This window comes from Mirounga angustirostris, unplaced genomic scaffold, assembly GCF_029215605.1.
Source record: "Mirounga angustirostris isolate CCGP_5_RB_7025 unplaced genomic scaffold, mMirAng1.0.hap1 SCAF_12, whole genome shotgun sequence".
Taxonomy (NCBI): domain Eukaryota; kingdom Metazoa; phylum Chordata; class Mammalia; order Carnivora; family Phocidae; genus Mirounga; species Mirounga angustirostris.
The window spans coordinates 3,242,781-3,265,192 of record NW_026991720.1 but is presented as its reverse complement, the minus strand read 5'-3'; the positions used below and the strand labels follow the sequence as shown (position 1 = coordinate 3,265,192).

Below are 22,412 nucleotides of genomic sequence, written 5' to 3'. Positions count from 1 at the left end.
CACAACGTTTTTAAAAAGCAAATGTATGAAAGTGCTCCGTGAGTTTCCTAGAGCTAGCATGGCAAAGTCGAGGCGCAGGCAGGGCCTCGCTCCCTCCGAAATCTGTCGGGGATGTACCTTCCCCGCCTCTTCTAGCTACTGGTGGTGCCAACGACCCTTGTGTCCCTTGGCTTTGCAGACACGGGACTGTGATCTTCCTTCTTAACATGGTGCTCCTCCTGGGTCTCTGGGTCTCTCCTCTTCTAAGGACACCAGTCATACGGGATTAACAGCATTAAGTCTAACCTCGTCTTAACTACCTACATCTGATGACCTTATTTCCAAATACGGTCACACTCTGAGGTTTTAGGGGTTAGGATCTGACCGTAATTTTCGGAGGCTAACCCATAACCACTGTCTAAATCAACAACAGATTCCCTTGCCCTACCTGCCCCCTCCCCCAGGCCTGTTTGGCAGAGGCAAGCACTCCCAACCATCCGTGTTCCTGAACACAGTTCTCATTACTGCATGAGCTCCCATCTCGTGTTGTGGTGGCAGGTGAGGATTTAGCAATTCTGCAGCCCCCCATCATGTCTCGTTAGATCAGTATTTGGGGGTGCAGGACCACGATAGACACTGCTCACTACGGAGCACGTCGCCCACTCCGTGCCCCACCTTCGTCTGCATCTTTTAGTTCTGGAAGTGTTGCTTTGTCTTTCACTTGAGAATCTTTCTCTGGACCTATTCATAGTATCTCCCACTTGTTCCCGAATCCTCCTCACACTCCTATTAGTAGTCCTGTTCAAATGCTAAAACATTCTCGTAATCTGTCGATTCCAACCTTCTCTTTCCTGCTTCTGTGGGGCTGGTGGTCTCTAGGCCCAACTTCAGATGTTCCTTCATGACTTTCCTCCATTAGGAGAGTTGGGGACGGTGTTGCTCCAGGCTGGGGAGGAGGGCTGGTCCTCAAAGAGCTGGCTCTGAGGGCTCGGTACCCAGAGTGTTACGCTCTGTTCCGGCTGAGAAGGGCAGTTATCAGTGATGGGGTGGCTCCAGCCAGCGAGCACAACCCAGAAAACAGAAGCAAGGGAATAATCACCAAGAAGTAGACAGAAACAGGAGGAACAGGGCTGTGCAGGGAGGGGCTCTGGTGGGGGCGCCGGGGGGCGTGTATGTACATGTGGAAGGAAGCAACTCACTGAGACTCAGGAAGCAGCCGGTCATCTGGCAGCAGGTGGCAGGACTCCCACTGCTGAATTAGGGTCCAGAAACCAGAAAGATGCCTGTCATGTTGTGGGTAAACGGGATGCTAGGGGAAAGTGGTAAGAGGTTGGCAAGGGCAAGGCGGGACCCGGGCAGCACCAGCAGGGGCATCAAGCTGCTCGCGTCCAAGGCAGGAAGCACAAGGCAGGGGCCCCCAGCCAGGAGCTGGGGACAAAGGACACTTGCAGGTGTGGTGAGTGCCCAGCGCCGGACTCCAAGCCCCTTAGCACAGAGCCAGGGTCTGTTCTCCAGGCTGATCCCGGAGGACACTCCCAGAGTCTGCGGTGGTTGGGGGTCACACGGTCCAAGTGAGGGGCAGATTGTAGCAGAGGACAGGGACCCCGCGGTGCCTGGTCTCCAGAACGGCCTCGGCTACTTTGCATTCCTGGCTTTCGGTCGGCAAGTTTGACAGACCGGGCACTTTGAGGCTTTCAACATGGACGTACTGCCCATGCACTAAATAAAGAAAAGCAATAAACAATGACATTCGAATTCCAGCATTTCCTTCAAGTGGAGGTTTTCGTGCTTGGAATGGCCAGAAGCTCGGCTCTGGGCCACAGTGCAACCACGGTGTTCACTCACTCGCCCCTCTCTTCTTTGGCCTTGCAGGATGATGCTGAAGGAGCAATACATTGACCAGGCACGTGTGGCCGTGTTTGGGAAGGTGAGCCTGCGCCGAGCTTTGTCGGAGCACCCCGTGCCTACCCGGCCCATCACCCAGCCCCGATAGGATTTGTTCAGAATGTCTCTGGTCTGACACTGTGAGAGCAATGACTTGGTTAAAAACGAGAGGGTGGACGCCGAGTGATTCCAGCGAGGGGGGCCTTCATTTGACCAGCTCATGTATCAAAGTTTCTTCCTACATTATGTGGAAGGAAAGAGAGAGAAGCCAGATCCTGTGAGAACACTTTATTAGGTTCCTAATTCCTTTTCTTACGGAAGCCATAGTGCCTGGTGTGGTACCCCAGGAAACAAGGGTAGGCAGGGTCTTGATTCCTGTCTATCTCCACGTGCAGTGGCCATGTTAATTTACCAGGTTTGCCGACATGGAAGGAGGGGAGGAGGCTGTTCCCTCTCCAAAGGCGTCCCCATGTCCATGGGCTGTAGCTCATGTGGTGGAGGCCCAGGGCTGTGGGTCAGGTCCGTGGGGCCACCTACCCCCCCACCCCCATTCTTAGACAGCCTGGATCCATGGCCTCTTGATCTCAAGGGAGTGAGGCACAGATGGATGGACACAGATCCGTCTCCCTCCCGAGAGAACGATCAGAGCACAGGCCGTCCAGAGGCACCTCGCAGGGACCTCACGGCAGGTGGAGGCTTGTACAGGTAATCTTAAGACTATCTCTTATGTCATCGCCTCTGGAACCTCCACGTGCAGCGTTCTCGGAGGGCAGTGTACATTTGAGACGTAGTGATCCCAGAAAGCCTCCTGGAGCCCTCCCACAGTCCCCTTGGCACCTCCCGAGTTGAGGCGGTGGAGGGGAGGGCTTCTTTCCGAGGCTGAGGGACAGACCAGAGAGTGGGCGCAGAATCCTAGAGGCTCCAGTCCATGGTGGTAGAAACCCACTCGCTGCCCGTGAGGGGCTCAGAGCCAATGTGATCATTCGTAAGTGTAACTTTGGGTGTCAGTGTTTATCACCCATCTGTACCCACATGGGAAGGGTGGACTGCCGGGCCAAGGCAGGGACCCTTGGCCTGGGCCCGTCTCTGGTCAGGGCTCACTCCCCCTCAAACACACACGTAGCCTTTTCAGACCGGCTGCTTTCACCAAGTAATATGCATTCAGGGTTCTTTTCATGGCTCGAGAGCTCATTACTGCTCAGCACTGAATAATATGCCAAGGACACCGCTTACATGTACACTCACCTGCTTCCAAGTTTGGACATTTACAAATACAGCTCATATGATCCTCCATGTACAGGTTTTTGTGTGCATATAAGTTTTCAACTCCTTTGAGTAAATACCCAGGAGGGTGATTGCTGGATCATATGGTAAAGAGTATGTTTCATTTTGTAGGAGATCGCCACACCGTCTTCTAAAGTGGCTGCCCCATTTGGCATCCCCACCAGCAGTGAGTGATGGGTCCTGTTGCTCCCCATCCTCACCGCCGTTTGGTGTTGTCAGTCCACGTTTTTTTGGAAACAGGTGGCGGATGACGTGTGAGGACTTACCGATTCCATTGACAATGACAGTTATCAACTAGAAACCAAAATGACGCCTTTATTGTCATTAAGACAAGCTATCCATGTTCTATGGAAGGAACGGTATTAAATGATCATGTAACTAACATGTAGGTCCTAAACGGTTCATTCCACAGTGAGGTTGGCATGGCCTGGGCTGCACACACAGTCTCCGTCAGGTGTTTGGCTTTCCACACTCGACCCTCCCACCCCAGCACACACACAACATCTTTAACAGCCCCCAAGCCCCCAGGAGAACATACCTGGTTCCCTTGAGGCTTCGCTCCTGCCCCTTCCCACGTTTGCTCATCGCAGTTTCCCATCTGTGTCCTGTCCCCTTCGGTGCTTTCGGGAGACCGAGCACATCGGAGCCAAGCAGCTTCGAAGGTGCCCGTGGTAGGTAATGCGTCACGTGTACTCTCTCTGGAAGGCCCTGGTTGAAGTAGGGGTCTTGCGTGTCAGCCCCAAGGTAAGGGCACTATAGGACTTGAAGGAACTGCCCATGTCCAGCGCCCACATGGACGCCTGTCTCCGCAGGCCCTGAGCCAGGCTTCCTGGCTGACCGGTACCTGAGCCCTCTGATACAGGTTCCTTGGTGGCCCTCCCTCGAGACCACCTTGAGCGGCTTGGCTTGGCTGGAGACGGGAAGGCAGCAAACGCGCTGCAGGGAAAGGCTGACTTGGAAGGGGCTTGATGACACCCCGACATGCACCCAGCACATCCTAGCCCACGGCCACGGCTGCCCTCACGCATCCTCTGCACATCGCCCGACACTAGGCCCCAAGAGAGGAGGCGTGCGTCCCATGTAGCTAGTTGGGACGGTGATTTGCCTTTCATCTTGTTTACTTTTTAACAGAAACTTTGTGAAGATGGTTGCGGAGTCACTGATCTTACCCCTGAGGCTGTTTTCCTGAGGGCATCACTGACACTCCGCCTACTCACCCCCTTTCTCTCTCTCCCAGGATTATGGCGGGTACCTGAGCACTTACATCCTCCCGGCAAAGGGGGAAAATCAGGCTCAGGTCTTCACCTGTGGCTCTGCTCTCTCTCCAATCACGGACTTCAAGCTCTACGGTAACGGTCTTGACGCCGCAGACCCGGCCCCGTGCCTCCCTTCTCACCACGCTCCCGCCTGCCACCCCCGCTCCGCACACCCCCCGTGGAGGGGAAGCCACAGGGGCCGTGCAGCTAACGAGGAACCTGGAGAGAAGCCTCGGGGCCCCCTGCCGTAGCGGCCACGGAGGAGCCTCGCGTGCATGCGGACAGGAAGGGGCCGGCTGCGGTCCCGCTGGGGCCGCGTTCCCCCTGCCCCCAGAATCTGGGCAGGGGCGCTGCCCGGGCTCTGGATCCGGGGCCTGGGGGTGTTCGGGCAGGGATTCCGTGATGAGGGCTTAGGGGCTGAAGGGGCTGCTGCTTGGTGGCGTTCAGGTGCAGACCTGGCAGCTGAGCTCTGCTCTGCCTCCACCCGCCCTCCTCCTGGTGGGGCAGGGAGCACCTGGCCAGCACCTTGCCCGTCTAACAGGCAGGACTCGGGCCTGGGACGGGGCATCAGGATGGCTGGCCGTGGGGACCAGTCGGGGGGCAGGCCTCCCAGGTGTGGGAACCGGACCTTTGTCAGGCACCGCCCTGGCTCTTTGGTCACAGTTTTGGGATTCCGAGCTCCCTACATTGTCCCGGTCAGCTGGCCCCTTTTCTCTCAGTGTGAATGGTTTTGTGACATTCATGCTTTTTTTTTTTAAATGTGTGGCGAGGTATTCCTTGTGGACTTTGAGAACTCGCTTTTGGGCCGAGGCTGGGAGGCCCTGGGAGGCCAGGCTATTAACCCCAGCTATGCTGCACAAAGCAGCACTGCCTAATGGGATCAGAAATGGAGAGGGCTTCTTGTCCATGGTCGGCCAAGCCTACGAGTACCCGGCCGCACCCGCCCCGCTGCCCCAGCTCAGCAGCCCGGGCCTCACAGGGTCCAGCAGCCCTCAGCCCCTGGCTCCTGCAGCCAGAGCGCTCACAAAAGATGCACTGAGGCTTCCGAAGTGCTCTAATGCAAACTTCACCTCACAGTCCTATAAGAACGCTCCTCATTCAACATTTTAATGACTTAAGATTAATTTTCCTATGGGAAGACATGTAGCATATTTCATCTTTTTTAAATTCAGTGAGACTCCTTTAATTTTTTTAATCATGCTATTTCAAATTTGCCTGATTTGAATGCACGTAAATGTACCATCCTACACCTTGGCTGGTCACAGTGCCCCAGACAGGAAAATCCTCCACTGTCTCTTCCCCTTAATTAAGGAAGGCCCTGCAACTTGCAGAAGCCTTTGGAGCTCCTCCCATCCTGACTTTCCTGACAGGGTAGACACCAGCTCCTCACCCAGAACCTGGACCCGGAGCCAGGGTTTTGGCTGGAACGGGACATGCCTAGCCTTTAAAAAAGAAAAAAAAAAAAAAAAAAAGCCTGATGAAAATCTGCTCTTTGGAATTTGTTGCCCTTCCTATATGTTGGAACGAAGTTGGGGGTGGGGGCTGTCATCCTGTTTACTGAGGATTCAGATGCACTGTTTCACTTGATTAAGGTTCGCTATATTGCTTAAAACCCAGCCACCTGCTCTAGCATATTTGAATGTCACTACGGTGCTGATTACCTGGGCAAAGACCTGCAGGTTGAGGGGTGTTTTAGAAACAAACGTTTGCCCTGCAGATGAGTGCACAGCCCCACCCCCAGCCCCATACCAAGGGCGCCCCCCACGTCTGGGGGCTCTGCACCCACTCGCCTCAGGTAACCCTGCCTTCCTCTGCTTGTGTCCAGCGTCTGCGTTTTCCGAGAGGTACTTGGGCCTCCACGGACTTGACAACAGAGCATATGAGGTAGGTGTGGGCACCCCCGCCTCCTGGCGGAATGGGGAATTGGGTGAGATGGGTCCCGCCCCTCTGGCCTTGGCCCAACTCTGGGACCCACACTCCCTCCCTGGGCCCACTGTGCTCTCCGCCTCCCCCACCAAACTCACTCTGAGAAGACCCTCCTCCAGGCTGTGAACCGAGGGGACCAGGGCCTCTCCCGGGCCCGTCCGGTTTCCCTCTCTGGCACCCGAGGGGCGTGGAGGGGAGTTAGGGAAGTCCTTGGATGGATGGAGGGTCTGTCCCAGAATCCACAGTCGTTGGGCACTGATGACTGCCGGTCCCCTTCCCCAAGGCTGGTTCCACTTTGGGAAAATAAGCCATTGATTGGGTGACAGAAAGTCCTCTGATGTCACCTGCTCCGTCATAGCCACTGAACTGACTTGGTGTGGGTGTCACATGGGGTGTTTCTTGGCCGGCCACAGAACGAGGCCACACTTCTGCTGCGGGGGGCGGGGGGCTGGCTTCGGAGCCGGAATCCATGCTCGGACCGCGGGACCGTGGGGCCAGGTGTCCTCTCCCAGTGGCACCGGCTGGAATGAGAGCCCCCTAAGGCCACCGGCCGCGGGTGAAAGAGCTCCTGTGCTCCCTTCTCTTCCACCCCTTCCTCCTCCTCGGGGGCACCCCGGCAGGGCAGCTGAGATCTTCCTCCTCCTCGGGGGCACCCCTGCAGGGCAGCAGAGATGCACTGTGTGTTTCCCTCACACGGAAAGCCCACCACCACCCCATCCTCCCGAGACTGGCCCCAGGACCCCCACTACCTTCTCAGTCAGGGGTCCAGTACGAACCCCTCGCTAGCGGCTAGAGGCCCACCAACTCTGTCCCCTTGCCCCCGCATGTGCAGATGACCAAGGTGGCACACCGCGTGTCGGCGCTGGAAGAACAGCAGTTTCTGATCATTCACGCAACCGCGGACGGTAAGGACCAAGGATGTCACTTCGCAGCATTGCCCTGATGGTGTTAGGGGTTTAACCGGTCCTTTCCTCTTTTTTTTTTTAACAGAAAAAATCCATTTCCAGCACACGGCAGAACTCATTACACAACTAATTAAGGGGAAGGCTAATTACAGTTTACAGGTACAGTATTTGCACGTCTCTGCTCCACACTTGGAGAGAGACATCCTTTCCGTGGAAAAAGAACTGATTGGTATTCAGTTCATCCCATTTCTGCAGACGCACCTGTGTTACGGTTGTCAGAGACGGGCAGGGGCGCATCGGGCCAGACGAATTGGCACATGCTTATTTTCTCTAGTAATTGATGATGATCGCACGGTTCTGCACTCGAGCTGTGCGCAAACCCCTTCAGGTCTCCACCGCCCCCCGCCTCCGGGCGGTGAGCAAGGCCAAGACAGGCACCGCTTCTCCGCAGTGAGGCTGGTGGCGTCCCTGCGGGTGAGGATGGGGCTGTTGTCCCAGTGTTGATGAGAGCAGCATTCTGGGGGCTTTGGGGGGCTTTACATGTGCAGGTCCTGAGCCTTCTCCACTAGCCTCCCTCTGGACAGCACCCCACATTCACTAAATTCTGGCAGAATGTTCCAGAATCATCTGTGGCTGAGCATCAGTTAGAGGACTACCCTTCCCACGAAACAAACTCACAGCCTTGTTTTCACTGGCATCAAGTACTAAGCCAGCAGCTCAAGTCTGGGCTCCTTCCAGCAATGCACAGTTTTGCTTCTAGAAACATCTTCCGTTTCCTTCCTGACCATGGGTTCCTTTGGCAAAACACGCATGACCCCGGTGGTTTTTCAGGTCTAGACATAAATGGGAGATTTCCTCCACTAGGAACCTGTCCCTCAGCGCTAGCCCTGGCACGGACTGCTGCCTGCCTTCTGTCCTGAGCTCCTGGCCTTGCCGCGTCGCCATCTTGGAGGGTCACACGTGGGCTGGGCCAGTCGGGGGGAGCTTCCTGCAGGGAGGGGATTTGGCCTGAGTGTTGATGAATGGGGAAGGAAGAACTTGGTTAATGTTACCTTCGAGCTTGCTTCTGAAAGTTCAGATCGTAGTAAAGCTGATAGCTGCCGTGGTTAAATACATTCTAGACACATAATGCAGCCGTGGCAGGTTAAAAGGTAAATCTCCACGTGCTAATGTGGATCACTCCCCCAGGTGTAGACCAAGCTAAACCAGCAAGATTTTGAGCAAGATGCACTGTAGACCACACTCGAGACAGTAAAGGGACCGCAGCCCAGTGCCATGCCTCCAGGCACAGCAAATGTCTGCACAGATACTCAGTGAATTTGTGACAGTGATCAACTCCAGGGAAGGGCATAGGGACTGGGGACCTAGAGAGGGAGAGGCGTGCATCCTACCTCGTGTCCTTTCGGACTATAGACATTTTAATGTCTATATAACAGCTCCATTCCATCATTAATAAATACTCTAAAGGTGAACACCATCCTCCAAAGACAGAGAGGAAGACAGGATTCCAGATGCTGGGGGCAGCCTGGCATCATGGAAACAACGTGGGCTTCCAGGTCCTTTAGACTTGGCTTTGAGTGCCTGCCCAAACAGGTACTGTTGTGTGAAAATGGTGCAGCACGCCTAGGGGACGGGGGCCGTCACTACACTCAGTCCCTGTGTCGTGGTCTGACTCTAACCACTTCGCAGGGAGTCTATCACTGAATCCTCACAGAGCTTTATGAGCTGGGTTCTATCAGGATGCTCGTGTCCGCTAGGCACAACTGGAAACTGAGGCTCGGTGAAGTTACCTGCCCGCGGTCCCGGGGTGAGGCAAACGCCGGCCAGGGTTGTGGGGACAGCGCAGAATTCTTCCCATGTCTTTGGGTCCTGGTCCTGGGAGACCTGGGCCGGAGCCTCTGTACAGAGTCTGTTGAACAGAACGTGATCTCGTCTAGCCAGCCGACGCCCCGCGAGCCCACCGTGCCCGGCAGAGCCTCCCAGCAAAGGCGGGGCTGGCGCCTGCCCTGGAGCGGCTTAGGAAATCCGTTTGCAGGCTGAAATGGAGCCGTGGGTGCGTGGTGTCCCGGCTGTGCCGGGTTCGAGTCCCACGAGGGTCCCCAGGCCCCCGGGGCCGCTGCTGGCAGTAACGTCTCCCTGCCCTCCCTGCAGATCTACCCGGACGAAGGCCATTACTTTCACAGCGCCTCCCTCCACCAGCACCTGTTCCGATCCATCATCAGCTTCTTCGTGGAATGCTTCCGCACTCAGGACAGGCTGCCCACGGCCACAGCGAGAGAGGAGGAGGAGGAGGACTGAGCCCGAGGCAGCCCCAGCGCCCCGGCGGGGCGGGGGGCGGGGGGGCCCTCCTGGAACTGCGAGCAGCCGGGACCCTCCTCCCTCCCCCGCGGGGGCGGGGCCGGGGGCGAGAAGCGTGACTCCCCACAGCATGTGTGTCTTGCGTCGCGAAGGCGGGGTCGCTCCGGGAGCCGGCTCCTTCCCAGGCCGAGGCGCGCCCTCGCTCACCCGGGCTCCCGGGCACCTGGAGCCGCCCGGCCTCGCCTCCCCCCGGCCCCTCCGCGAGGAACGGAGCAGAGGCTGCGGTGAGGAGCCCGGCCCCGCGCCCCCGCCACGCGCGGCAGCGCTCAGGCGCCCTCGCCAGTCCGTCCGTCCGTCCGTCCGTCCGCCCGCCCGCCCGCCGTGACCGCGCCGTGGAGACCACTAGAGCACAATTGTTTTAACAGGGCTCGTCCGTAGATTGGCTTGCTCCTCTCCGTAACTAGGAGATTCGGCATTTTAGGGCTGTACAGAGTATCACTGTAGCCGACGCTAATGGTTAACCTTATGGAATTAATTCGTATTTTTCTATGGTTTTTACCTGACACTGTCTCCGGTCATGGGGTGGTTTTGCTGTGCTTGCTTGCTTTCTTGCTTTCTCTCTTTCTTTCTTTCTTTCTTTTTTTTTTTTTTTTTTGGCTTTGTTTCGCTTTGTGTTCGGTCAATGTGTAGGCTTTGCACTCGTTTGATAAAGAAACAGATCAGAAGTAACTAACTGCTCTCCCCTCAAGACTGTCGTGAGACTTCGTGGAGAAATTTCAAAAAAACTGGGGGGGAGAAGACATCCAACACCATTCACTAAAAAAAAAGTCATCAGTAAAACTTCTTTCCCCCAAAGCTGCATTAGGATTTGGCTTAGATTCACACGATCTCCGTATGTCTTGAAGCGCATCCTTTTCCCCCTTGATAAGTTGTTGAGGCTTCTCAGATGGCATTTGGTTAAAAAAAAAACAAGAGAAGACAAAGGGTTGACTCCGCCCCCGAGTCTGTCCGTGTGCAGGGGACAGGCGTCCTGCGGGGACGCGTGGGTGTGTGCGGCCGCCTCCCGCCCTGGGGACGGCTCAGTGCCCTCAGCACCGCGTGCAGGCAGCCTGTCAACGTGAAGGAGGTCCCCTGACCGGATGTACAGCCGGCGCCCCAGTGTATATTCCGTTTTGTTGTGCATAGGGACCGGATCGGCGCTGCCCCCCATCGGCTCTCACCGTGTCGCCTGCATGCCGACACTCGACACTCGGTGGCTGACCTGCACTCCCCACAGGTGCGAGGTAGAAACCCATCCGTCACTACTGTTTCCTTTGGAGCTTGTCGACAACCTGAATGTCAGGACTGACGTCTCCAGCTTCCGGTCCTGCCGGGGGGTCCTCGACGTCCCGTCAGCAGAGAAGATTCGTCCATGTAGCTTTTTGGCATTTGGGGGTTTGGGATGCATCCACGTGAGTTCTGGATGTCAGTTGCGCTTGGCGCAGTTGGAAGGTCTCCATCACGGATTTGTTCAGGCGAGACGTCACTGCGTGTGAAAAGGACCAGCACGTGAGCGGCAGGACCCACTCTGAATGCCACGTGACCGTGTTTTCGCTTTGTCCGTGGGCTTGACCCACTGCAAAGCCAGCGAGGCCTGACAGGGGAAGCCAGCTTTGGCCGCGAGATCTGGCAGGGGGAACGTGAGAATGTGGCATGGTAGCGTTTGTTCATCCATGGAATAAAACATTATTTTACCACTCGGATAGCTCTTTTCTTGCTTATCCTCCACCACCCCTCCTTAGAAAGTGTGCAAAGCCTGACGTCTTTTAAAGTGCTTCCTGAGCCCTACCCAAGACAGACGCACATCCCCAAGAGCCTCCTGGTGTGTAGCAAGTAAGAACCAGATCCGCGGCGGCAGGGTATTGATAGCAAGAAGGATAGGACCGATCAAAGAGATCCAAGTCCCAAGTCAACCAGAGAAAATGAATTTGAGTTGTGTCTTTCGGGTTTTAGGCTGAAGACAGAGATATTCCCTAACACCAAGAACAAAATTGGCTCTCAGTTGAGACTGTAACATGGCCCGCTAGAAAACTCTAGAAAAACCTCCATGTGTTGGGGATTCCTCTTTGGCATCTCCTAGGACATGGGCTCCCACATTCTCAGAGGTGTGCATGTGGGGGGCTCTCTCCCCACTGGCCTGAAAACACACCCCTCCCTCTCCTGCCTGACCTAGCAGTCCCAGAATGATTTTGTGATGGGCTGATTGCCTTCTGGAAGCCCCTGTTGAAACCCCAGTGTCAGAGAGAGACTAGAGAGGCATTTCAGAGACTCCCTTGGCCCCCCCTCCATTAGCACACTGTGTGAGCTCTTAAGATAATCACAGGAGAGCCCGGGAAGCCTGGTGAGAGACTGGATATGCAGACAGCAATGTCGAGATCATATATAAACGCAGAATTCCGACCCACAACACGCAGCCATCAGCCCCAAACGGCCAGATTTGATCGATAGGGGCCAGGTGCGCCCGCCTCCAGCTGAGAGCCAACGGGAAAGCCAGATCCACTCCCCCAGCCAGTCCTGTAGGATCCTGCTTCCAGTTAGCCGTCCCGGCATCCCCGTGCCCACGGCCCCCGGCGGGGCGCCCCGACCCCCTTTTTCCACTGTGAGGCTGTCCCACCCCATGCGTGCCTCTGCGTCCCCACCGAGCACGCACGACGGCCGCAGAGCCTGCGCTCCAGCCGGCTCTGAGCCAGCAGCCTCTGCTTCTCTCCCTTGGGTGGTGTCTGCTCAGGCTTCCAGAACAATATACAACAGGCTGGCGGCTTAACCAACGGGAATGTATTTCTCCCAGTTCTGGAGGCTGGGAGTCCAAGATGGAGGTGCTGGCCGATCGGTTCCTGGTGAGAGCTCTCCTCCTGGTTCCTAGACCTCATGGGCAGAGAGAGAAGGGGACGGGGCGGGGAGGGCACTCTCTCTTCTTCTAAGGGCACTAACTGCTTCATGGGGGTCCCACCTTCATGACCTCATCTAAACCTAATTACCTCCCCACCGCCCCACCTCCTAACACCACCACACCGGGGGTAAGATTTCAACATACGAATTTGGGGAGGACGTGGTCAGTTCCTGGCAGGGGGTCTGTGTTTATTTTCCTCCAGCCAGAGAGTAGGTGTTGGAGAGGAGTTGTCCAGGGGCGGGTGGGGGCCCTGGGGTCAGGAGGGGAGAGGGACGGGGAAGAGGGAGGAGAGAGGGAGGAGGTGGGAGGATTGAGGCAGGGGTCCCCACCCCAGGGGGACTGCCTCCAAGTAGGGCTTCCCAGAGGGTCTGGATGGGCTCTTCTGCAAACCACAAGCTGCAAAACTGCCATTCACCATCAGCCTCTCATCAGATAGGGGATCTAAAGCCCGGGGGGTCATGGGTGCTGCCCCCAAACCCAGGGGAAGTCAGCAGCAGCGCCCTGGGCCTCTTGCCCTCGCTGGGTTTTCTCAGGGTATCAGCCCCGTAGGCCAGGCCTCCAGGCCTCGCAGGTGCCTCTGGGGCTCTCTGCCTCCCAGCTTAGGGGTCCCAAGCCTCTGGCCAACACAGAGCCAGACTTGGTGGAAGTGGGTGTCGATGTCCAGGTTCTGGGCCAACAACGAATCCAGAGATGGGTCCAACTCCTGCTCAGTTCTGCCAGGCAGGGGGCCTGAGTCCCGCACGCTCTCTAGCACTGAGGATGATTGAAGGCACCTGCTTGCAAATCTGTCACCTGGTACAAATCCCTTTTTTTGGCACTTTCCTTCCCTAAAGCAAAAACCAAAACCGGACAAACTCCAACAGCCGTCACCACTGTCTCCAAGCACCGAGCTGGGGACGGAGCGCTCTGCAAGTTTGGGGTGAGTCAGGAAGCACCGTTCATCTCTCTGGCCGCTTCCTTCCTGGCCCGCAGGTCACCCCCTCCGTGCTTAACGCCAGCAAGGTCGGTCTTCCGAGGGCTCAGCAGTGTGGCATGGGGCGGGCGGGAGGCGGGGAAGCTGAGCCTTCTGCACCACTGCCCCATCCAACCCCGTCCTTGCGCCCCTGCCAAGCCTCTCGACGTCTCTGGGTCCCATTTTTCACAGTAAAATAGAATAACAGCAACGGTCTTTGTGGCTGCACCAGGCAGCAGTGAAAATTCAGCAAAATGTACATGACGCACAAGGGGCCATGGAAAAGCGCAGGGAGCAGGAGAAATTCCAGAGATGCTGCCTTGAATCAGGAAAGGCCAAGGCTCTGGGCCGCACCTGCTGCCTGTCCTCCCCACCCGAGCCCTCCAAGGGTCCCGGGGATTCCCACGTGCAGACACAGGACACACAGGGGGACACACAGGAGCCTGAGCCCCGAGGTCTCACCGGTCCCACTCCCCTCCAGCTCTCTGGGCTGGGCCGACGCCCCTGCAGGGCTCCCGTTCCTGGCTTCCAGACAGGACAGGATGTTTGTAGGCATCTGGACCCAGGGCCCAGGTCCCCCCGGATTCCAGGTCAGGTGGGGCAGGGCCGGCTCATGGGGAATTCTGGAAGGCCATACTCTGGCTGACCAGGCCAGAGCCTTCACGTAGCACTTTAGCCCCATGACAAAGCAGCTGTTTCTAAAAGACCTGCGTCCATGGCCTGTCTTGTAGCCAATAATGAAAAACGTTTCTAACACTCAGGATGGCCTGCATGACCTCGGGTCCTCACTCCAGTCACCTGAGGCCAAGGTGATGCTGGAGCAGCCAGATGGTCTCCTGACCCAGGACGTGCCTGTAACGTGACTTCTGTCATTGGTGGTGCAGATCCCCTCTGTTGAACTTGTTTCTTTCGGTGATCTGATTCTTCCCCCACAAAGCACGGGGCTGCTTTATTTGGGGGAGAGTAGATGGAGGAAGACAGCATCCGTCCTCTGCGCTGGTGGGTTCAGATCTCTGTAAGTGAAGTCCCACGTGGACAGCTGGAGCCAGCAGGGGCTGGAGGCCAGCACGAGGCCCGGCCAAGGGCCAGTGGGAATTGGGGTGCCTCTCCAGGGGCCCTCCATCTGGCTAGCTCAGGGCCTGGATGCCGGAGACACACATGAGGGGTGAGTCACTGCTGGTGATGTGGGAACATAGGGTTAAATCAACCTGCACTCACTTGATTTACTCCTCCCCAACCTCCCCAGACACCCTCCTGCCCCCAGCACAGCCACCTCCCAAATCTCCCAAAGATGGGCCAGTTTCGGTGACACAGCCAGGGCTCTGCCCAGAGGCTCAGAGGGTGAGCTTCTGGTGGTGAGGAGGCCGGTCAGCGCCCACCCCAGGGTCTTCACAGTATTTCGGGGAGGACAGCGTGCTGGCCATAGTGAAGGGGTATTTCTCACGGGGTTCCCTGAAAGAACACACAGTAAATGTCTCCTAACGGGCTTTTCCATCTGTGAAGTCACTTTCTTCATCAACACCTGAAGAAGTCCTGGTTTGTCACAAGAAAGCCATCTTTAACCCCAACAACGGGGTTTAACAAGATATCCTGCCGCTCATGGGAAGTAAAATCCCCAGTAGGATTCTCGGAGGGCGGCAGGCTCCTGGCGGCACACCATCACGGGCCACCATCACGGGCCCATGCGCCCCAGGAGGTCGTGGCCACACTCACCCGCAGGCCCTCTGCCACCTCCCAGGACCGCTGGACAGGCGCAGTTCTGACGTCAGCGAGGGATTGCTGCTTGGGCCGGGCGCGCTGGGCGCGGCTTCACGCGGGCGCTGGGACGGCCGCTGGGCCTGGACCCGAGGGCCCGGCACCCGCTTCCCAGAAAGGACAGCTCCAATGAGGAGAGGACCGGGAGGTGGGGCCGGTGGGCAGAACGCAAGCGGGGAGTCCCATGAGCCGTCTACTCTCCAGGTCTCTGCTGCCCTCCATCCCGGGGCAAGTGTCCTAACCTCCCAGAGCCTAACGCCTCTCCTTGGTGGAACATAGTCACTCAGAGGGACAACGATGTGAGCAACGGGCGGAAATTCCTCAAGTCATGCTTAGCCCGCAGTAACCAGTCCATAAAGTGGAACTAATGTTGTTCAGAACGTCTAGGATTTGTTTTTTTAAATCTTTAACCAAAAGAGCTGAAAAAGGCCTGACAATTTGCATTTCAACAGTTTCTTAAACTACATCCTGAAAAGTCTTTGGGAAACAGGTGTCCAGGCGCTGGAAGTGGGGCCTCTCTTCCCAGTCAGAAGTTCCGGAAACAGCTCGGTGGCCCTGGACAGGCCACGTGAACTCTGGGGCTCCAGTCAATGGGCCATGTGCTGGCCGACCGAGGGTCCCTAAGCGGCTCCGATCACGTGAAACGCGCCCTCCGTCAACGTGTGCAAGCCCCTCATCGCGCTAGTCCTGCTTCCCGCCAGGCGGGCAGGCGCTGGGCCCGTCCGGCCCACACGCCTGAGAAGGCCCTGGGAAGCCTGACCCCCGGCAGGTGCCCCCAGGGGCAGGACCAGGGCCTCCCTCCCCGCCGCGGAGGACAGAGCTCTCCCGCCAGCCCCGCCCCCAGCCAGCCCCGCCCCCACCTCGTGCACCCACATTGAGCCCCCGCCCCGCCCCGCAGCCCAGCCCTCCCGCCCCCACCCCCAGGAGCCCGGCAAGGCCCCGCCCCGCAGCCCAGCCCTCCCGCCCCCACCCCCAGGAGCCCGGCAAGGCCCCGCCCCGCAGCCCAGCCCTCCCGCCCCCACCCCCAGGTGCCCGGCAGGGCCCCGCCCCGCAGCCCAGCCCTCCCGCCCCCACCCCCAGGTGCCCGGCAAGGCCCCGCCCCGCAGCCCAGCCCTCCCGCCCCCACCCCCAGGTGCCCGGCAAGGCCCCGCCCCGCAGCCCAGCCCTCCCGCCCCCACCCCCAGGTGCCCGGCAGGGCCCCGCCCCGCAGCCCAGCCCTCCCGCCCCCACCCCCAGGAGCCCGGCAGGGCCCCGCCCCGCAGCCCAGCCCTCCCGCCCCCACCCCCAGGAGCCCGGCAAGGCCCCGCCCCGCAGCCCAGCCCTCCCGCCCCCACCCCCAGGAGCCCGGCAAGGCCCCGCCCCGCAGCCCAGCCCTCCCGCCCCCACCCCCAGGAGCCCGGCAAGGCCCCGCCCCGCAGCCCAGCCCTCCCGCCCCCACCCCCAGGTGCCCGGCAAGGCCCCGCCCCGCAGCCCAGCCCTCCCGCCCCCACCCCCAGGTGCCCGGCAGGGCCCCGCCCCGCAGCCCAGCCCTCCCGCCCCCACCCCCAGGAGCCCGGCAAGGCCCCGCCCCGCAGCCCAGCCCTCCCGCCCCCACCCCCAGGAGCCCGGCAAGGCCCCGCCCCGCAGCCCAGCCCTCCCGCCCCCACCCCCAGGTGCCCGGCAAGGCCCCTCCGCGCCTCCGGGGCCGCGCGGGGACGCCGCCCGCCCGCCGGCGGCGCTTCGGTGAGGGGCAGGCGGGTGCCGGGGCCTGGCAGGCGGCGGGGAGGCCGCGGTGGCGGCGTGGGAGCCCGGGGAGGGGAGGGGAGGTGCCCGGCCCGCGCCCGGCTCCGCTCCGGCGCGGGCGGCACAGGCAGGGCGCGGAAGGGCGGGCTCTCGCGAGCAGGGGCGGCCGCAGCGCGGAGGAGGGAGCCAAGGCCGGACACCCAGGAGCCGCGCGCAGGGCTGCGGGCCGGGGAGCGCAGGGGCGCGAGGGCCTGAAGGCCGCGCCGGGCGCTCCCGCCCGCAGCCTCCTCGCGCGTCGGGGGCCGAAGCCGCGGCGAGCCGCGGCCGGAGACGGGGCGGGGGGCCCTCGGGGCGGGGGCCCGGCGCGGCCTGGGAAGCACGGTGGCGGGCAGGTGCCAGGCCGGGCGGGGAGACGCCTCGCTGAGGACTTGCTCGGGGACGGTGGGCGGAGACCCTGCGGCCGCGGCGGACAGCGGTGACCACGGACGCGTCCTCGCCGTGGGCCTGCGTGGGGTACGGAAACTGCTGTGAAGCGTTAAAGAAAATGCTCAAGATCGCGGACGGGCACATGCACTCTTCTAACCCAGGCCTGTGTGTCCTTTGCTTTCAGAGCGGCCTTGATTCACTCCTAGACCCAGCTGGTGAACTGGCGAACGTCCAGGTCCCAGAGAGCCCTCGGGGGTTCCGGAGGCAGAGCCCAGCCTTGCGCGGAGGGCATGCCCGGGACACCTGACCACCGCACAGCCTCCACCAGTCAGCGATTTGGGAAACACCAGGTAATGTGGCCTCCAGGCAGCCTTGCCTCCTTTGCAGCGGCTTCTCTGGGTACAAACCATGCCCTGCTTGAACATTCAGAAGGGACCCCGACAGCCTTCACCGTGGCTGCGCCCTCACGCCAGGCCTCCGGTTCCAGACCAGCCCTGATAGTTTGAGTCTATCATTCCATGCATTGGGTGCTGCATTCCAGAACCGTGTTCTTACAGGTGCTTCTCTTCGGGCTAATTGAGCATTTAACTAGCATCTGTAAATTCGTCCATCTGTGCTGAAACTCTGTGATGTAATTATCTTTGGGATTAGCAGGTGTGCCGTCCTCCATCTCTTCCGTGCATCCTGTTAAGGTACTATTTCAAAGAGGCTGTTTTTGTTTCCTGGGCTTCACTGAACACAAAAGCAAGTGTTGCTCGTTTTCAGGAGCTGTTAAAATGAGTAGTTTTGCATCTGCAGGAGGTATTTGCAGTTTAGTTATGAATTGCGGGATTTGTAACCAGTTCTTAAGTTCTGATACCGTTATATCCAAACCTAGAAAGTAACTTTGCTTCTTATTAATATAGGCAGAGACTTTCAAAAGTTCAAATGTTTTTCTGGGGAAAATAGATTGTGTGCCTGTGGGGGGGGGGGTGTGTGATAACTTTCCATACAAAAAGGCATCATTCTAAGGAAGAGAAGTTATCAATGCAAAATGAACAAACCTTTTTTAAAATTTTTAAAGAGAAAGGAAGACTCTTACTGGAACCCAAGTTAAGACCACTACCCCAGGACACACAGTCTTCACAAAGAAGAGAGGGCTCTGGGGAAGGACCATGTGGTGCAGGATTATATATGCTTATGGGTTTTTAAATTTTTTTTTATTTTGTATTTCTTCTTTTATTATTATGGTGATGTTAGTTTTTGATGTAGTGTTCCGTGATTCATTGTTTGCGTATAACACCCAGTGCTCCATCCAATACGTGCCCTCTTTAATACTCATCACCAGGCTAACCCATCCCCACACCCCCCTCCCCTCTAGAACCCTCAGTTTGTTTCTCAGAGTCCATCGTCTCTCATGGTTCGTCTCCCCCTCCGATTTCACCCCCTTCATTCTTCCCCTCCTGCTATCTTTTTTTTTTTTTTTAACATATAATGTATTATTCGTTTCAGAGGTACAGGTCTGTGATTCAACAGTCTTACACAATTCACAGCCCTCACCATAGCACATACCCTCCCCAATGTCTGTCACCCAACCACCCCATCCCTCCCACCCCCCACCACTCCAGCAACCCTCAGTTTATTTCCTAAGATTAAGAATTCCTCATATCAGTGAGGTCATGTGATACATTATCTTTCTCTGAATGACTTATTTTGCTCAGCATAATACCTTCCAGTTCCATCCACATCATTGCAAATGGCAAGATTTCACGTTTTTTGATGGCTGCATAATATTCCATCGTATATATGGACCACATCTTCTTTATCCATTCATCTGTCAGTGGAGATCTTGGCTCTTTCCATAGTTTGGCCATGTGGACATTGCTGCTATAAACATCGGGGTGCACGTACCCCTTCGGATCCCTACATTTGTATCTTTGGAGTAAATACCCAGTAGTGCAATTGCTGGATCATATGGCAGCTCTATTTTCAACTTTTTGAGGAACCTCCATACTGTTTTTCCAGAGTGGCTGCACCAGCTTGCATTCCCACCAACAGTGTAGGAGGGTTCCCCTTTCTCCACATCCCCGCCAACATCTGTCATTTCCTGACTTGTTAATTTTAGCCATTCTGACTGGTGTGAGGTGGTATCTCATTGAGGTTTTGATTTGGATTTCCCTGATGCCAAGCGATGTTGAGCACTTTTTCATGTGTCTGTTGGCCATTTGGATGTCTTCTGTGGAAAAATGTCTCTTCATGTCTTCTGCCCATTTCTTGATTGGACCATTTGTTCTTTGGGTGTAGAGTTTGATAAATTCTTTATAGATTTTGGATACTAGCCCTTTATCTGATATGTCATTTGCAAATATCTTCTCCCATTCTGTCAGTTGTCTTTTGGTTTTGTTGACTGTTTCCTTTGCTGTGCAAAAGCTTTTTATCTTGATGAAGTCCCAATAGTTCATTTTTGCCCTTGCTTCCCTTGCCTTTGGCGATGTTTCTAGGAAGAAGTTGCTGCAGCTAAGGTCGAAGAGGTTGCTGCCTGTGTTCTCCTTTAGGATTTTGATGGACTCCTGTCTCACATTGAGGTCTTTCAACCATTTGGAGTCTATTTTTGTGTGTGGTGTAAGGAAATGGTCCAGTTTCATTCTTCTGCATGTGGCTGTCCAATTTTCCCAACACCATTTGTTGAAGAGACTGTCTTTGTTCCATTGGACATTCTTTCCTGCTTTGTCGAAGATTAGTTGACCATAGAGTTGAGGGTCCATTTCTGGGCTCTCTATTCTGTTCCACTGATCTATGTGTCTGTTTTTGTGCCAGTACCATACTGCCTTGATGATGACAGCTTTGTAATAGAGCCTGAAGTCCAGAATTGTGATGCCGCCAGCTTTGCTTTTCTTTTTCAACCTTCCTCTGGCTATGCGGGGTCTTTTCTGGTTCCATACAAATTTTAGGATTATTTGTTCCATTTCTTTGAAAAAAGTGGATGGTATTTTGATGGGGATTGCATTGAATGTGTAGATTGCTCTAGCTAGCATTGACATCTTCACAATATTTGTTTTTCCAGTCCATGAGCATGGAACGTTTTTCCATTTTTTTCTGTCTTCCTCAATTTCTTTCATGAATGTTTTATAGTTTTCTGAGTACAGATTCTTTGTCTCTTTGGGTAGATTGATTCCTAGGTATCTCATGGTTTTGGGTGCAATTGTAAATGGGATTGACTCCTTAATTTCTCTTTCTTTTGTCTTGTTGTTGGTGTATAGGAATGCCACTGATTTCTGTGCATTGATTTTATATCCTTTTTTTTTTAAAGATTTTATTTATTTATTTGAGAGAGAGAGAATGAGAGAGAGCACATGAGAGGGGGGAGGGTCAGAGGGAGAAGCAGACTCCCTGCAGAGCAGGGAGCCCAATGCGGGACTCGATCCAGGGACTCCAGGATCATGACCTGAGCCGAAGGCAGTCGCTTAACCAACTGAGCCATCCAGGCGCCCTTGATTTTATATCCTGCCACTTTACTGAATTCCTGTATGAGTTCTAGCAGTTTTGGGGTGGAGTCTTTGGGGTTTTCCACATAAAGTATCATATCATCTGCAAAGAGTGAGAGTTTGACTTCTTTGCCAATTTGGATGCCTTTTATTTCTTTTTATTGTCTGATTGCTGTGGCTAGGACTTCTAATACTATGTTGAATAGCCGTGGTGATGGTGGACATCCCTGCCACGTTCCTGACCTTAGGGGGAAAGCTCTCAGTTTTTCCCCATTGAGAATGATATTCGCTGTGGGGTTTTCATAGATGGCTTTTATGATATTGAGGTTTGTACCCTCTATCCCTATACTCCAAAGAGTTTTGATCAAGAAAGGATGCTGTGCTTTGTCAAATGCTTTTTCTGCATCTATTGAGAGGATCATATGGTTCTTGTTCTTTCTTTTATCAATGTATTGTATCACATTGATTTACAGATGTTGAACCAACCTTGCAGCCCAGGGATAAATCCCACTTGGTCGTGGTGAATAATCCTTTTAATGTACTGTTGGATCCTATTGCTTAGTATTTTGGTGAGAATTTTTGCATCCATGGTCATCAAGGATATTGGTCTGTAATTCTCCTTTTTGATGGGGTCTTTGTCTGGTTTGGGGATCAAGGTAATGGTGGCCTCATAAAACAAGTTTGGAAGTTTTCCTTCCATCTTTTTTTTTTTTTTTTTTTTGGAACAGTTTCAGAAGACTAGGTATTCTTCTTTACATGTTTGGTAGAATTCCCCTGGGAAGCCATCTGGCCCTGGGCTCTTGTTTGTTGGGAGATTTTTGATGACTGCTTCAATTTCCTTAGTGGTTATAGGTCTGTTCAGGTTTTCTGTTTCTTCCTGGTTCAGTTTTGGTAGTTGATACATCTCTAGGAATGCATCCATTTCTTCCAGGTTATCTAATTTGCTGGCATAGAGTTGCTCATAATATGTTCTTATAATTGTTTGTATTTCTTTGGTATTGGTTGTGATCTCTCCTCTTTCATTCATGAGTTTGTTGATTTGGGTCATTTCTCTTTTCTTTTTGAAGAAAATACTATGTTGAATAGCCGTGGTGATGGTGGACATCCCTGCCACGTTCCTGACCTTAGGAGGAAAGCTCTCAGTTTTTCCCCATTGAGAATGATATTCGCTGTGGGGTTTTCATAGATGGGGTTTATCAATCTTGTTAATTCTTTCAAAGAACCAGCTCCTAGTTTCGTTGATCTGTTCTATTGTTCTTTTGGTTTCTATTTCATTGATTTCTGCTCTGATCTTTATTATTTCTCTTCTCTTGCTGGGTTTAGGCTTTATTTGCTGTTCTTTCTCCAGCTCCTTTAGGTGTAGGTTTAGGTTGTGTATTTGATACCTTTCTTATTTCTTGAGAAAAGCTTGTATTGCTATATACTTTCCTCTTAGGACTGCCTTTGCTTCATCCCAAAGATTTTGAACAGTTATGTTTTCATTTTCATTGGTTTCCATGAATTTTTTAAATTCTTCTTTAATTTCCTGGTTGACCCATTCATTCTTTAGTAGGATGCTCTTTAGCCTCCATGTATTTGAGTTCTTTCCGACTTTCCTCTTGTGATTGAGTTCTAGTTTCAAAACATTGTGGT

General features: G+C 55.3%; 1 protein-coding gene and 1 long non-coding RNA gene across 10 annotated transcripts in view; both read left to right on the top strand.

The window, feature by feature from the left end:
* Positions 1 to 11,263, top strand: part of DPP6 (dipeptidyl peptidase like 6) — a 689,297-nt gene extending 678,034 nt beyond the window's left edge. The window contains exons 21-26 of the mRNA XM_064575688.1: positions 1,852 to 1,906; positions 4,385 to 4,496; positions 6,229 to 6,287; positions 7,162 to 7,234; positions 7,320 to 7,393; positions 9,386 to 11,263. Of these exons, the coding sequence (XP_064431758.1) occupies positions 1,852 to 1,906; positions 4,385 to 4,496; positions 6,229 to 6,287; positions 7,162 to 7,234; positions 7,320 to 7,393; positions 9,386 to 9,532 (520 nt within the window). The 3' untranslated portion in view covers positions 9,533 to 11,263. The remainder of the gene's footprint in view (positions 1 to 1,851; positions 1,907 to 4,384; positions 4,497 to 6,228; positions 6,288 to 7,161; positions 7,235 to 7,319; positions 7,394 to 9,385) is intronic.
* Positions 11,264 to 16,800: 5,537 nt separating this feature from the next.
* The window catches only part of LOC123835145 (uncharacterized), a 37,416-nt gene continuing 31,804 nt past the window's right edge, over positions 16,801 to 22,412 (top strand). For 3 of the 9 annotated variants that reach the window (XR_010406687.1, XR_010406688.1, XR_010406684.1), the window contains exons 1-2: positions 17,057 to 17,403; positions 17,501 to 17,666. This is a non-coding gene — a long non-coding RNA (uncharacterized LOC123835145). Of the gene's footprint in view, positions 16,891 to 17,051; positions 17,404 to 17,500; positions 17,667 to 22,412 lie in introns of those variants that run through there. The other 6 variants (XR_010406685.1, XR_010406686.1, XR_010406681.1 and 3 more) reach the window with 5 other exon arrangements.